The sequence below is a fragment of the Suricata suricatta genome, chromosome 8, assembly GCF_006229205.1.
Source record: "Suricata suricatta isolate VVHF042 chromosome 8, meerkat_22Aug2017_6uvM2_HiC, whole genome shotgun sequence".
Classification (NCBI taxonomy): domain Eukaryota; kingdom Metazoa; phylum Chordata; class Mammalia; order Carnivora; family Herpestidae; genus Suricata; species Suricata suricatta.
In genome coordinates, this window is record NC_043707.1 from 129,818,054 (window position 1) to 129,833,774 (window position 15,721).

General features: G+C 52.8%; 2 protein-coding genes across 3 annotated transcripts in view; one reads left to right on the top strand and one right to left on the bottom strand.

Moving 5' to 3' along the window:
• PADI3 (peptidyl arginine deiminase 3) overlaps positions 1–15,489 on the bottom strand; it is a 32,417-nt gene extending 16,928 nt beyond the window's left edge. The window contains exons 1-4 of the mRNA XM_029948312.1: positions 15,398–15,489; positions 6,903–7,083; positions 4,891–4,963; positions 227–285 (exon numbers count right to left, since the gene is read on the bottom strand). Coding sequence (XP_029804172.1) covers positions 227–285; positions 4,891–4,963; positions 6,903–7,083; positions 15,398–15,489 — 405 coding nt within the window. The remainder of the gene's footprint in view (positions 1–226; positions 286–4,890; positions 4,964–6,902; positions 7,084–15,397) is intronic.
• LOC115299041 (methyltransferase N6AMT1-like) lies at positions 2,191–2,834 on the top strand. 2 transcript variants are annotated; one of them, XM_029948314.1, is made up of 2 exons: positions 2,191–2,501; positions 2,586–2,834. In XM_029948314.1, the coding sequence occupies exons 1-2, from the start codon at positions 2,196–2,198 to the stop codon at positions 2,832–2,834; spliced, it is 555 nt and encodes a 184-aa protein (XP_029804174.1). In that variant the 5' UTR covers positions 2,191–2,195. The 2 variants fall into 2 exon arrangements, with proteins under 2 accessions (XP_029804174.1, XP_029804173.1); XM_029948313.1 differs by having other exon boundaries at positions 2,191–2,834.
• Positions 15,490–15,721: the final 232 nt, after the last annotated feature.

Sequence of the window (15,721 nt, forward strand, 5' to 3'; positions counted from 1 at the left end):
GCAAAGCAAGGCCCAGCCAGGGCCTGGGCATACATGTGACTTGATAATTCTTGGTAATGATTTTTCTCCTGGCAAAAGAAGATTCCCCAGTCACATCTGGCTCCCATCCGGCTCCCCTGACCTCAGCAGCAGCGGGGAGGCAGGGGGATACCTGTAATGACCTTGCCCCTTTTAACCCAGCCTAGGTCAGCTCCAAACTCCATGGGCCCAGATCGAGATGTCCTACCTTGTCCACAAAGCCGTTCTGTCTGTCCTCACAGTTCAGGTCGCAATCCAGAGCGATGTCTGCAAGGGAAGGGCAGAGAGCACCTTACTGCGAGGTTCCCTGGAGTCCAGCACAGGCCTGGGGCCTCTGTTTCTTAGCCTCCATCTCAGGGCCCATCTGGAGCTGGGCAAAGAAAGTCATTTCTAAGAAGACACTGTCCAGAGATAGAGGCATTGAAATCTCTTTCCTTGGGCTGAGGAAAGAGGCCTTGGGGAGAAAGGAGGTTAAGAGAATAGGCCAGGTCAAATGCTGCCCCCTCCAGGAAGCCCTCCCTGACTCCTCCCTCTTCTGTATCCATACAGCCCTCACTGTCTGGGCCCACCCTATATGGATCCCAGGTCCTCCTGGACATTCTTGGACTCTGTGAAGCTGCCTCATCTCCTTGGGAGGGGACAGTGAGCCTGGGTGTTACACAGATGAAGATGCAGATCCGAGCTCTGGCACCGACTGGCTCTGTGGCCTCTCTGAACCTCAGCTTCATCTTATACCCCCAAATGCCAGCCCCCATCCCACATTCTCAATGTTTCTCCCTAGAAAGCAAGGAGGTTTTGCAGCACAAATGGGGCATTGGAAGGAAACAAAGAGAGAGAAAGAAAAACTTGAAATGATTTTTAAATATGCAAAAAGTTAACCTCCCCTCCCCCCCATGCAACGGGTGGGTGAATCCCACAAACACTGTGGAGGTGAAAGGAGCCCGACCCCGAAGAATAGGTACAATATGGTTCCAGCCACAGAAAATTCAAAGAGGCAAACATAGACTACATTCTTTCTATATGCATATTCAAGTGAGAAAAGCATAAAGAAAAGATGGAAATACTTATCACAAGATAGGGGTTAGCTCGAGGGGAAAAAGGGAGTTATCATCAGATTTGGGAACTTTGGGGTGCCGGTCATGCTCTAGTTCTTGACCTGGTGATGGTCTCTCAAGTGTTGGCTTTGTAACTAGGGGTCAACTGCACACATGCGCACGTGCACATGCACGCACACCCCAACACACACACACAGAACTTTATGCACTTGTGTGCATGCATATTTTCCAAGGGACAAGGGTGTGAGTTTGGGGAGGGAGAGGCAGGGAGATACCCAACCTCTGTCCTAACTCGAGGAAGGCAAATTAAAGCCAAACAGGATAACTCACTGGTCAGACTGGCCAAAATGGATAAAGGCTGACAAGGCACGGTGTGGGCAAAGACCATCTCCTAGACTCTGGCAGCTGCATAATGTGGATGGTCTGTCTGGAGAGCAGCTAGTATCAACCAAACGGGAATCCCCATTCCCAGTGTAAACCCCCCGATTTACAAGACACTTCCTGCTTCTAACAAGGCCTCAGAGCGTTGTCAACTTTCTTGCTAAGTTCTCTGCAGGAACTTGTATGCACGAAAGCTCCCACCCATCACCAAGGAGCTCCCTGGTTCCGTATCCCTGGCAACACTGAGTTAAGCATCTTTCCATTTGGGTTCTGATCACTAAGGCTTTCTCTTCTGTGAATTGCTTGTTCGTATTTTTTGCCTGTTTCCATTAGGATGTCCTTCCTTTTCTTATGGATTGGAGTTCTCTGTAATCTATATGCACTGAGTCAGCTTTACGCATTGCATATTTCTCCTCTTGGTCCATAGTTTGACTTCATTTTCTTTTTTTTATGTTTATTTATTATTGAGACAGAGAGAAACAGAGCATGAATGGGGTAGAGGCAGAGAGAGAGGGAGGCACAGAATCTAAAGCAGGCTCCAGGGCCTGAGCTGGCAGCACAGAGCCCCATGTGGGGTTTGAACCCGCAAACCGTGAGATCATGACCCGAGCCGAAGTTGGATGCTTAAATGACTCAGCCACCTAGACGCCCCTCTTTTTTTTTTTTAAGTAAGCTCTGTGCCCAAGTTTGGGCTTGAACTCATGACCCCACGATCAAGAATCTCATCCTCGGAGAAGAAAGATGGCGGCGCCGGGTCTCCCCACACCGCTGCACGGACACGTGGGCCGAGGCGCCTTTCGCAATGTGTACGAGCCAGCGGAGGATACGTTCCTGCTGCTGGACGCTCTGGAGGCGGCAGTGGCCGAGCTGACAGGAGTGGAAATATGCCTTGAAGTAGGGTCTGGAGTGGTATCTGCATTTCTAGCCTCCATGATAGGCCCTCAGGCCTTGTACATGGGCACAGATATCAACCCCGCGGCGGCAGCTTGTACCCTGGAGACAGCACGCTGTAACCAAGTCCACATCCAGCCAGTGGTTATGGACTTGGTCAAAGGCTTGCTACCAAGATTGAAGGGAAAAGTTGATCTTCTGGTGTTTAATCCACCCTATGTGGTGACTCCACCTGAAGAGGTGGGAAGTCACGGAGCAGAGGCTGCCTGGGCGGGTGGCAGAAATGGTCGAGAAGTCATGGACAGGTTCTTCCCGCTGGCTCCAGATCTTCCGTCACCAAGAGGATTATTCTATTTAGTTACCATTAAAGAAAATAATCCAGAAGAAATTTTGAAAACAATGACAACCAAGGGTCTACAAGGGACTGTTGCACTTTCCAGGCAAGCAGGCCGAGAAGCCCTCTCAGTCCTGAAGTTCTCTAGGTCCTAACATGCAGTGTGTGCTGTGTGTTGTCCTGAATGTGCGTGTGTTGATAATACAGATTGTGCTGAATGTATATATGAACATACGGAGAGAGAAGCTGAATATGTTCAGCGTATTTTGAAACAAGTCATTTCAAGTATAAAATTGTCAGGTTATATAGAAAAAGGTAGAAGGGTATAGCAGTCCCTTTTACCCGGGAATCAAGTCTATGGAAATTTTTGCATAAGTGCAAGTAAATACATATATAATATATATTGTTTGTATTTTATATGTAAAACCTGAATATGAGTGACTTGTCCAGCCACTAAACATGAGTTAGGTCTGTGTACACTGAACCTGAAGGTGTTCATAATGTACCATTGAGTGAAAAAAAGCAAATTACAAGACAGTATTATGCTATATGTATAATTTTGAAAAACCAACAGAGAGGGCATGTCCATGTGTATATGTAAGTCTGGCTCATGAGGAGGCCGGGAGGCTCCGTCGGGTGAGCGTCTAGTTCCTGATTTGGGCTCAGGTCCTGATCCCAGCATCATGGGATTGAGTCCCATGTTGAGTTCTGTGGAGTGCGGGGCCTGCTTGAGATCTCTCTCTCCCTCTACCCCTTTCCCTCTCTCTCTCTCTCTCTCTCTCTCTCTCTCTCTCTCAAAAAAAAAAAAAAAAAGAAATTAGTCTCAGAAGATAAATGGCAGGAGGGAACACAGGGACTTTCACTCTTTTATGGGTTATTTGCGCAACCCCAATTACTTGTATGATTTTAAGAAGGTTTCCATTAATAAAACATTTTTTAATTAAAAAAAAAAGAATCTCATCCTCTATGGACTGAGCCAGTCACCGCGTAGTTTGACGTTTCACTTGTCCTCTGTTTATATAAAAGTTTCAAATTTTAGTAGAGTCTAACTTATCAGTCTTTCCCCTTATGATCTATGCCTTTGTTTTGTCTTGTTGAAAAAATAACTTGCCTGCCCTGAGGTTGGAAAGATACTCTCTTCTAAAAGGTTTACGATTTTGATTTTTGCTTTAGGATTTTTATTCCATCTGAAATTTATTTTTGAGTGTGGCATGAAGTAGGGCTTCAAGTCCATTGATTCTCATGGGATAACCATCTGAACGCGGCTCTATGTCCGAGTTCTCCTCTGTCCCACTGGTTTACATTTAACCCTTCATCAATTTCATGCTGCCTCAAGTCCTATGGCTTGAACAAAGTCCCAATATCTGGTACCATGAATCCCTCCATCTTGTTCTTTCTCAAAACTGTCTTGGCCACTCTTTGTCCTTTGCTCATTCATATGACTTTTAGGATCAACTCTATGAAGATCTATAAAAAAAAAAAAGTCATATTGGAATTTGGATGGGGACATAATTGAGTTTAGATTTTTTGATACCTTAGATCTCTGTTCTAGTGTTTTTGTTTTGTTATACTCTTTTTTCCCCTTTTTGTTTCAGTTTAAGTAATTTTTATTGCCCTATCTTCAAGTTCACTGATTCTCTCTTCAGCTGTGTCAAGTCTACCTATGAACCCACCAAAACCAATTGTTTAATCTCTGTTACCATGACTTTTAATTCTAGCATTTCCATTTGACTCCTTCTAACAGTTTTCAACTCTCTTTTTAAATACCCCATCTATTCATTCATATAGTCCCCATCTTTTCCTCTAGAGCCCTTAATGTATTAATCAAAATGAGTTATCTTGTATGGAATTTATATGTCAATTTGTGGATAATCACACAAAAATATTTAAGGTGGAAAAAGCAAAGTCCAGTTCCACATCCATAGTATGCCTCCCCTTGCTTACAAAAGGGGGAATATACAGATATGCATGTGTCCACTTTTACGAGGACAGCCTATCTCTGGAAGGATGCTGGGCTTGGGAATTAGAAGTCTTGGGTTGGAGGATGGGAGGTTCCCTTTTCAATCTATACTCTTTTGTACCATTTGAATTTTCTAAACGTACCTTCCTTATTTTAATTTTTAAAATAAAATGAGTTTGATTTTTGTAAAAAGACCCTTGTTCAATGTCATCCCCAACCATTCTCACCCTTGGCCAAGGCCCCCAACTTACCAACACAGGTGAGGTAAAGCACCGCATAGGCCAGCGGGAGGGTTTGCTGGCTGGAGTGGTAGGAAATCTGAACCTATAGAGAGATGGGTCCAGAGTCAAGTCAGCTGAAGCCAAGAGCCCCCCCCTCAAAGGGCACATCTTGGGGAATCTGGCAAGGAAGGTGGGGGCTGGGGAGTCTCAGAAACCTCTGTGCACTGAGGTTTACCAACCCAGCTCTTCCTTTAATCTTCTCTGTCCCATTTATTTTTCCATGCCTTGGTTGGCCCATCTGTAAAATGGGAGCCAGGGATCCCCTGGAGACCTGGGTCCCGGGGGCTGCCAATGACTGCTGTTGATTTTGGCGGGCCCCTGCTCCCCTTTGGATCTATGTTTTGCCATCTGCAAAATGAGGAGGTCTGACTGGGCAGGGTTTATGGATCCTCTCTTATCTGTGGGATTCAGACAGGCTTGGACTTGAGCCCAGTGTCTCTGGGTTCTGTGACCTTGGCCAAGGCCCTTCACCTTTCTGAGCTGTCTCGTTTCTTTATCTGCAGGACAGTGACCATACAGGTCCCTATCACAGATGATTGTAGTGCCAATTAGAAACAGTACATGTACAAGACTCACCTCATAGTAGGTGCCCGAGAAACCCCGGGTATTCTTAATAGCCAGCAGGTGGCATTGTGTGAGTTGGTGCAGAGCTCTGGGCTCAGATTCCAAAGCACCCCTTGTGAATGTCTAGGGGAGAGTCCCTTATCTTCTCCAAACCTCTGTCCGCTGCTATAAACTGGGGATAATGATCGTTCCCACCCCAGAGGGTTGATTGTAGGCTGTGACCTTCAGAGAAGGGAGGCATGTGACATGCTCAGCACAGCGCTGGGCCTGTGGCAAGAGCCCAATAGCAAAAAGCCAGGCTGACCATGTGACGATAACACAATTCAAGGCCATGTATCAAAGCCCCTGTGACCCATAGCCCTCAACTTGCACGTTCCCTCCTGATGTGGGTCCCTCAGCTCAGCCAGAAGGTTCAGGATCTTACAGAAGCCATTCACCCCTCAGTGCTGGGAGCCCCTAAATCCTGTGATTACTGACCCTACGTGTGAAGCCGGAGCGGTGATGCTGGCCTCAGCCATCCGATTACCTGGCTCCAGGCCAAAGGTGCAGGACGGGGAAGGCCAGGACGCTCCGACCCTCCTCCATCACTTTTGTCTGGCATCTATGCAGCCCCCAGCTCAGCCCTTCCTAGGCGCCCTCTCAGGCTGGCTGGTCCTCTGGTCCTTCGGGGCTCTGCCCTGCCCCTCGCCGACTCTGCTCCTCACTAGATCAGGTGCCTTCAGGCAAGCCGCACCTCGTTCTCAGTTTCCTTGTCTGCAAAATGCTTTCGCTGAGTCCTGCCCAGCTGAGGCACAGAGCCCAGAGGAGAGGCACGTCTCGGATACACGGATGGGGAGACGTGGGGGTGATGAAGGGACCTGTCCCAGGCGTCAGGCAGGTCTGTGTCGAATACTAGCTCTCTTCCTGATGGGTGATGTGGCCCAGACAGTTACTCTGAACCCTGGTGGACCCACCTGTGAAACGGGGTTCAGACCCTGCCTCTCTGAGCTGTTGAAGGGCTGGGTGAGGTCACGGCTGCCCAGGATGTGGCGCATGGTCAATGGCCCCAAAGGGGTCATTTCCTAAAACACTGCTCCTGACATGGGTGGGAACCTGCCACTCCCACACCCCAAGACTGGGACACCTCCCTTTGCGGGGGTCTCGGGAAACAAGAAAAGAAACAAACTTCGGCTCATGTTCCACCCCAAACCAACACCAGGATCTTCCCCATTTTACACATGGGGAAACTGAGGCCCAGCGGGCTGCTGTGACTTGCCAGGAGACACGGTTTGTGTCTGTAAGTTGCAGAGCTGGCTGGCTCCAGGGCCGGGTGCTTACCCCTCATGCTAGCCTGCCGGCTGGGGAAGCAGCAGGTGCTGACCCCTGTGGAGCTAGAGCAGTGCCCCCTCCCCCAACCCCAGACCAGGGGACCTGCTCACATGACTGTCATTGAGGTCATTGCTGGGCGAGTTCATGACCACGATGATCTCCAACGCCGTATCAAAGTGCCACCGCCTGGTGTCTGCGCGCTCCCGGCCCCTCTCCACGCTAGGAGAGATGTAGATGTCCACACCCGGGGTCCCGTAGACCTCAAACATCTCTGTGCCCTCAGGTACCGACCTGGGAAAGACAAGAAATCATGGGAAGTGCCCGAGGGAGGGGGCAGTACTTGTTCAGATGCTTGAGCTTTGGCTCAAACTCTTGCTTCCTCCAGGAAGCCTTCCCTGACCACCCTAGGCCCCCTCACATCCCCACAGCAAGTTCCTGGGAATGAAGCCTGGATTCCAGACCAGTGCGTACACATTCCCACATTCTGTGTTTATTATTGCTTCTCCCGTGAGCTTCTTCTTTACCTCCCGACAAAACCGCAAGCTCTTTGAAAGTCAGGACCAGTTGAATGCTGTATAATCTCCCAGTGCAGAGCTAGGCACAGAGAGCTCAGTGGACCCCAGACTGCAAATGGACCCCCTGCAATTCTGAGACTGTGGCTTTAAGAAGAGGTGTCTCCCCTCAAAGTCCCACTGCACCTCTTGAGCAGGCAAGAAGATGCCCTCAGGGTCTTTGCTAGGGAAGGATATGACATTGTGGAGCACTCACTGCATGACAGAGCCTTGTACTTACTTCCCGGCTCCTTTGATTCTTACAAGTCTGCAAAGGCAGCCGTATCATCTCCACCGGGAAGGTGAGAAACTGAGGCTCAGAGAGACCACGCCCAAGGTCCCACAGCAGGTCTCCCACACAGAGCCCGAGCTCTTCCACGGCTCAGCAGGGTCGCCAGGGAAACTTGGCCAGATTCAGTCAAACAACCCAGGCATTATTTGTAGGGTCAAAAAGTCTCTGTCATCTGTCCCTGGGATGGTTTCCTCCACCCCAGCCACTCTGCAAGTCCACTTTGAAATCAGTCTATTGGGGCGCCTGGGTTGTTTGCGGGGCTCAGTCAGTTAAGTGGCTGACTTCAGCTCAGGTCATGATCTCGTGGTTCGTGAGTTCGAGCCCCATGTTGGGCTCTGTGCTGACAGTTCAGAGCCTGGAGCCTGCTTCAGATTCTGTGTCTTCTTTCTCTGCCCTTCCCCTGCTCACCCTCTGTCTCCCTGTCTCTCAAAAATAAATAAACATTAAAACGAGAGACTACTGAATACTGAGAACGAACCATGGACTGAAGGGGGAGGGGAAGGGAGGGGGTGATGGTCATGGAGCGGGGCACTTGTGGGGAGAAGCACTGGGTGTTATAAGGAAACCAATCTGACAATAAACTATTATAAAAAAATTCAGTCTGTTCACCCTCTTACTGTTGCACCCTCTCAACGTGCTCAGAAGCATTGCCAGGCCGTGGCGGACACACTCACTTCTCTCCCCACTGTCCCAGAACCTTCCATCCCACCAAGGAGTTAAGGACAGCACTGCCCAGGACAGCCGGAAGGGGCTTAGGGTCATGAAGTCAGCGGTCAGAGGGATCCCGGGTAGGGAAAAACCACTGAGAGCCAGAGGGAACGGAGGGCTTCCGGAGGAAGCAGCACACGTGTGCACCTGATATTTGACCCTTGTTGAGCTCTTGCTATACGCCAGTCCAGCTTGAGGTTCTTACGTGTATTACATCGTGTAAATCCTCTCCATAAACCTAGGAGGCGTGTACTATCACTGTCTCCCATTTTACAGATTGGGAAACTGAGGTTAAGTAACCTTTCCAAGGTCGTGGAGCTAGTAGATGGCAGGACTAGGATCCCAGCCCAGGCCTTCCCGCTCCTGAGTGCGTATCCTGACCCACCACCTCCCCAGGAGTAACCTGGATAATCATAGCCCCCGAGGCCCCCCACCCTCTGCGCACTTGCCAAGGCAGGCCTCGGCTAAGCCCTTCCAAACAGGATTCTTTTCATCGCCACCATGGCCCTGGGAAGAGAGGGTGATTACTCCCATTTACGTGTGGGGAACAGAGGCTCAGGATGGGCGAGAGACCTCCCCGAGGATGCACAGCTGGCCGTTCAACGCCAGGCCCTTTCCTTGCCCTGCTCCGCTTGGAGGAGAGCAGACCTGCTTCAAAACGCCCTCCTGGCTCCTCCAGTGGCTGTATTCTGCTGTTTCTCAAAGTGGCTTTTTGAGAAAGAGAGAAAGAAGGCGACCAAGCTCCACTTCACCAGTGCGTGGCCCTGCCGGGCGTCCTCACCAGCCGGGCGGGCCGCCACACCCGCTTCTCCTCCCCGGCAGGGCTGCTAGATTTAGCAAACAAAAATAGAGAACACCCAGGTGGACTCCAATTTCAGATGAGCCACAAATAGTTTTACTATGAGGATGTCTCGTGCGATATTGGAGATAGACTTACACTAAAAAAATATGAATTGTTTACCTGGATTTCAAACGTAACTTAGACACCCTGGATTTTATCTGGACACCATACTCCCAAAGCCTGTACTTTCTACCCTCTGCCCTGTTGTGCCCTGGTGTGTGGGCCAGCCCGTCCCATCATGGGACATCCAGAATCTGGACAGAGAGGCCTGGGGACACAGAGACAGAGAAAGACAGAGGCAGAGAGACAAAGAGATATGGAAAAACCCAGAGAGATGGAGAGCCAGAAAAAGACCACAAAGGGAACCCTGCACCCCACGATGCACCCTCAGCCCCCCGGCCCGTGGCACCCAGCCTCCAGCTCCCAGGAGGCAAGTAAACTTTTTATGGAACTCCTTCCAGCCCTCGGCAGCTGCGTGGACCCCAGGTGCCCACGAGCTGGAGCTGAGCACCTCTGATGGCCCTTCTGGGACCGAATCCCACCCAGCTCCCCGGCCCCAACCCCAGGGTCTGGGGTATCTCAGCCCAGTCCCTTGCACCTCCCTGTGTGAGGCCCCAGGGGTCACTGATCAAGATCCCTTCAGGACTAGGGAGAAGAAGCCAGGAGCTCAGTGGTGCCAGGACCAGTCAAGAGTCAGGTTCTAGAACGGGCTGGGCCGCACCTGAGCCAAGTGACCCTGGATAAATCACCTCGCCTCCCTATAAAGTGGGATTAACGACACCCACTTGGTCAACTTCACGGGCAACTGCACAGCTCAGACACGATAATGGGAAAGGCTTGGAGAACCGGCCACCCAGGACAGGGAGAAGGGGGTTCTCAAAATAAATTAGGAAGCAGGAAATGGGCAGATGGAGGCAGTTAGAGAGGGTGGGCTGGGGGTGGGGTGGGTCTGGGGACAGCTTCCTGGAGGGAGGCAGGGGAGCCAAGGACAAGGAGGAGACACGTCTGAGGGGAAGGCATGTTCACGGTGGAGTCTTAGGCGGTCAAGGGTAAATTCAGGCTGTAAGGAGCTGTTTCCTTTCATCCCTTTGTAATGGGGAGCCAGTGAAGGTTCTTGAGCAGGAGGGACTAAGCCTGTGGATGCTGGATGTTCAGATCCCAGCCCCAGTCCTTGCCAGGTGAGTGACCGTGAGGGAAAGCCTCGTCCTCCCCCTGCCTCAGTGTCTCTGTCTATAAAGCGGAGAAGATGAAAAGAGTCAGTGCGTGTAAACACGCAAGATCAGTGAAAGTTGGAGGCACCCGAACCAACGCCTCACTTCACTCCGGGGAAACTGAGGCCCAAGAGAGAAGGGACTAGAAGGTAGGGCCCCAGACTCACAGTCCAGTGCTCAGGCCCCATGAAGGAAGCTGTTAGGAAGATCAAAGGCGTGGCTGCTGGGAGAAGAGCCTGCCTCAGGTATGGGAGGGTCTGGATTTCCCATCGGGACAGTCTGGATTTCCCATTGGGACAGTCTGGATTTCCCAGTGGGAAAAGAAGCCAGAGGCTCATCTGGACGAAGTTCTTGCCCCTGCACCGCCCACATGCTGCTCTGGACAGTGCCCCAGCCCAGCCCTGGGGGCTTTGGGCTCAGCCCCGCTGAGCTGTCCATGCACAGAACAGTCCAGGGCCCTTCCCTGCACAGAGCGGTGGCGGCCAACCCGAGGGCCCAACGGCCCTGCTGGCACTGCCAGCCTAGGAGATGGCGAATGCTGGGTAAGACGTTGTAGGGTCTTCCCAGGACTGGGATGATTCCCGGAGGCCTGGCCTTACACTGCTAAAACCTTGAAGGTCATGGGCAAACCGGGACAGCTGGTCATCCTCACTGGCCAGCCCCAGACCTACCTGTTGAAAATGCAGCTTCCGGAACCAGATGTGCTATAGGCAGGGCGCTGGAACCTGCACTTTAAGCCATACTGATGCCCAGTGACATCGGAGAACCACGGCTAAGGGTAGGCTGTCTCCCCACGCAGCGTGGGAATGACAGCGAGAGCCCTCCCCCTCCTGGGAGTCAAGACAAGTCGGGGTTTTTTTTTGTTGTTTGTTTGTTTGTTTTTTTTGATAGAGAGAGCGCGGACAGGAGAGGGTCAGAGAGAGAGGGAGACACTGAATCCAAAGCAGGCTCCAGGCTCTGAACTGTCAGCACAGAGCCTGACACGGGGCTCAAACCCACGAACCATGAGATCATGACCTGAGCTGAAGCCGGGCGCCCAATCGACTGAGCCACCCAGGCGCCCCAAGTTAGGGCTTCCTTGATCCTCTTTGTCTCCCCTTCTTCAATGGTGACAGAGGTGACAAAGGTGGACCCTGCAGCCACACAATGTGGGTATATAATCTCCACTTTACAGATGAGAAAACATGCTCAGAGGTGACGGGTGACTCGCCCAAGGTCACACAGCTGCTAGGTGACAGAGCCAGGACGCACTCTCCTGCAAACCCAAACCCATCCTCTCCTTTCACGAGCTCAGGGCCTCGGCCTCTGGGGAAACAAAACCAGACATTTCAGAGCCGAGAAACGGATGGGAAAAGGTCTTTGTGGCTGAAAACAGGTTGACAAGATAACCGGCATGGTCCCCACAGACGCGGCCCATAGGGGCGCAGGAGACCCAGGCCTGGACGGCTTGGGCTCAGGGGGCGGCACCAGCTGCCTTGCCCTGCTCAGCGAGGTCCCCAGATCCCACCTCTGCCGACCTTGCCATCACCAGGGTCAGAAGACCACCGCCCCCCTTAGTCCTGTGCTGCCCCTGGGGAATGGCAGCCACATGAACCCTCTTCCCAAAGCCCAGCCAGTTAAGAGAGTTGCCAATGCGGGGCGCCTGGGTGGCTCAGTTGGCTAAGTGTCCGACTTTGGCTCAGATCACGATCTCACAGTCTGTGGGTTCAAGGCCCGTGTCGGGCTCTGTGCTGACACCTCAGAGCCTGGAGCCTCCTCCGATTCTGTATCTCCCTCCCTTGCTCTCTTTCTGTCTCTGTTTCTCAAAATAAAATAAAGACATTAAAAAATTTTGAAAAAAAACAAAAGAGAGTTGAGGACGCATCAGCCCCCCTGCGGGCCGGCTCTGCCAGGGCAGGTCAGCGCGCTCACATCACGCGGGCCTGTCGAAGGCTGGCTGCTTTGTCAAACCAGGGAGGGGGCTCAGGCGCCTCCGCCAGTAGAGCTTGAAGCCCCCAGATCTCTGCCAACCTCTTCGGGGCACATGTGGGGAAACTGAGGCCCAGGAAGGAGCAGAAAGTTGCTCACGGTGACTTAGCAAAGGGCAGCAGAGCTAGGACTAAAATTCAGGGTTCCTGGCCCCCAGGGGCCCTTTGCCTTTTCACTCCACTGAACTGGGCAAGAGGGGACACGAGTTGTTGGCTGGTCCAACAGGGGCAGCGGTTTGCAACCCTGGCTGCACATTTTCCCCCGGGCACGTCTCAGCACACCCATGTGTGTTACTCTTCCTTCCCGTTCCTGCTACAAAACCCTGCTTGGGAAAGCAAAGCCCCTTATCCCGTCGGGGCCATCTTCAGCCCTGCGGAAGGCAAGAAGACAGGATTTCGTCCACTGCCACAGACAGAGTGCCCCAGTGGTTCTGCCTATGCTCATCCTTCAAGGCTCCGGTTGGTACCCTTCCTCCAGGAAGCCTGCCATGACTACTCAGCTTATGTTAATTTCTCTTGTCTCATCTCCGAGTTTGGTTCGGAGGTTGTTCCTTGCCTACGGCAGGTTTGGAGACACTTGGGCTGTCCGAAGGGCCAGGACAGAGCCTTAAAATGATGAAGGTGGCGGCGGTGGTAGTGATGGTAGTGGTGGCAGTTACCATAACTGAATGTCCCCCACATGCCAGGCGTCCCCTACATGCTCCACACCCACAATCTCATTCAATCTCCCCAAGAGTCCTTTGAAGTGAAGGCCAAAGTGTTGGGGTTGCATCCTAATTCTGCCACTCCTTGCAGGCTGTGTGACATGGGTCAAGTTACTTAACCTCCCTGTGCCTCTGTTTCCTCATCTATAAAATGGGTCTGATGACAGTACCCCCCCTTGCAGAATTGTGAGAATCACTTAATATACATAAATATATATAATATTCATATATTATATAGGGTCATCACTGATAATCTTGTCTCCATGCTACAGATGAGCAAACGGGGAGGTTAGGGGACGCTCCCCGAGCCAGGCAGCTGCGAGGTCTCAGAGCCAGGACTGAGCCACACACCCGCTGCCCTCTCCCCTGTTGGCCCCCATGAGCTCCCAGGACGACTGAGTCACGACATCTCCAAGCCGGAAGGGACGTAGAGCTAAGCGGGTCCTGCTCCCCCTTTGCCGGACAGGAGCCCTTCTGCGAGTGGCCCAGCCCCTGCAAGAACTCCAAAGGGACAGATTCTCAGAGGGTGGGGACCATGCGTCCTTGTTCACCACTGTGTCCCCATGCCCGGCCCACACCAGACCCCAAAGGAATACTTGATGAATGTGTGAACCAATGAACTAACAGCTCTCTCCGCCGCCCCCTCCCCAAGGTTGTCCAGTCACAGAAGCCCCAGAATCCTTCCCTTGAGGGGGCCCAAGGCTTTGCCCCGCACCCGGGGACTGCCCCACCCACAGCCTCCTCTCCGAACCCCAACATGGCCCATCCCTTTACAGAACCCCAGGATGCTGCTGCTTTTGCCTCTAGGGGCCCCGATTCTTCCCCTCCCCCCCCCAAGGCATCTCTGCAGGGGAGGAGCTAGCGCTGGGCTTCCCGGGCCAGGTCAGACTGGGGGCACATCTGCCCGAAGGGCACGAGGCGGCCGACCCAGGTGAGTCACTCCCATGGGCATGCACCGCTGGGGGAGGGGGTGGTGCCAGGCAGTGTGGACGCCCGTCTTCCCATGTTCACTCCTCATGGCTTCTGGGGCGGCCGCTCCTCCAAACCCCCTTCCTACTTCTCACTGCCCGCCCCCCAACCAGGCTTTAGCTCCCGGTACCTAGCCCTGCCGGCTCTGCTCCAGACTCGGTTCCCTCCCCTGACCAGCCCCTCACCCCTTCTCATCTAATGCCCTGGGATCCACCCCATCTCTGCTTCCGACTAAGTTCACTCCCATTTGTACAGTCTTGTTCTGGGATGCCGATTCTCCACTGGGATTGATTTTTTTTCTCCCCGGGGCACATTTGGCAATGTCTGGAGACATTTTTGGCCGTCACAAGGTGGGTGTGCCGCTGGCATCAAGTGAGTGGAAGCCGGGGGCGCTGCTCACCATCTCGCAGGGCACAGGGCAGCCTCCGCCGATGCACAGCTGCGGTGGCAAAGCCTGGTCTGAGCAGAGGCTGGGAGGCCCGAGACAAGGGAACAGTGCCGCCTCTGCCTTCTCCCCTCCCAGCCCCCTGACTACCTGTGTCCCCAGCTCTGCCTTGGAGCTGGGACCCCTGGAGATATGCTAAGTATCCAGCTCCCTGGGGTTTCCCAGAACCCAGCTCCTTGAAACCCTGCCCAAACTCTCCTTTTCTGCCTGGGAGGGAGAGCAGGTGGGGCCTCACTTCCAGCCTCTGGCTAGAAGGACACGGCCACGGCACACAGTAGGGGCCTGACATGTGGGCTCTGAATGGCTGGCGGAAACCAGATCCTTCCTCTCCAAGAGGCAGACAGCTAAAAGCATAAGACACTTGACCACGGACAGACGGGTTTAAAGCCTGGTGTTGACACTTAGTAACTGTGTCACTTCAGCAAATGTCATGCCCTCTCGGTGCCACAGTTTCCTGATCTTTCAAAAGAGATGAAGTTAAGAACAAACTTAGCTCACAGGTGGTCATGAAGGTTAGATTCGAGCATTAAAGTTCAAGGAGACTGCCAAGCTTAAAAGGTGCTGGGCACATAGGAAATGTTACGTAAGCAAAAACGATTTCTTAAGAAACGATAGATGTTATTTGCAGAGCTCAGAGGCTGGGAACCAGGGGTGGCGGTACACACCTCTTCCTATTCTCGTGTACCCAGCCTGCAGGGTCCTCCAACGTGCCCAGCACCCTCCGAGGCCCTGGACCAGAGCTCAAACACGGCAAACCTCTCTGCTCCCCTTGCAGTCTCCCACACTCAAGTCCCCCAGCTTGCGGGAGGAAGCCGAGCCAGGCCTGAGCCCTGAAGAAACCGTACACAGCAGCACCAGACCGGCCCAAGGGGATCAGCACCAAGGCCCTGCAGACCCCTGGGGCCTCTGGCTCTTACCCATAAATATCCACGAGGGTCTCGACGCCAGCCACACACACGGCGCTGGTGGGGTGCTCCAGGGACACGCGGACAATCCTCTGCATTGACATGCCGGCCTCGGACTGGGCTTGGGCCACCAAATGCCAACACCACCTCCTCAAAGAGTCCGTGGCTTGTGGTTTAAAAGACCCTGGCCCTGCCCCTCCAGCCCGGGGTGCTAGCTCATTGGCTCCAGTCCTGGAAGCCCAGCCCATTCACAGAGCCAGAGCTCAGGATTGGCCAGGAGGAACTCATCATTTGCATATGAACCTGTTGCTCCATCCCCAATATAGAGGGAGTCGG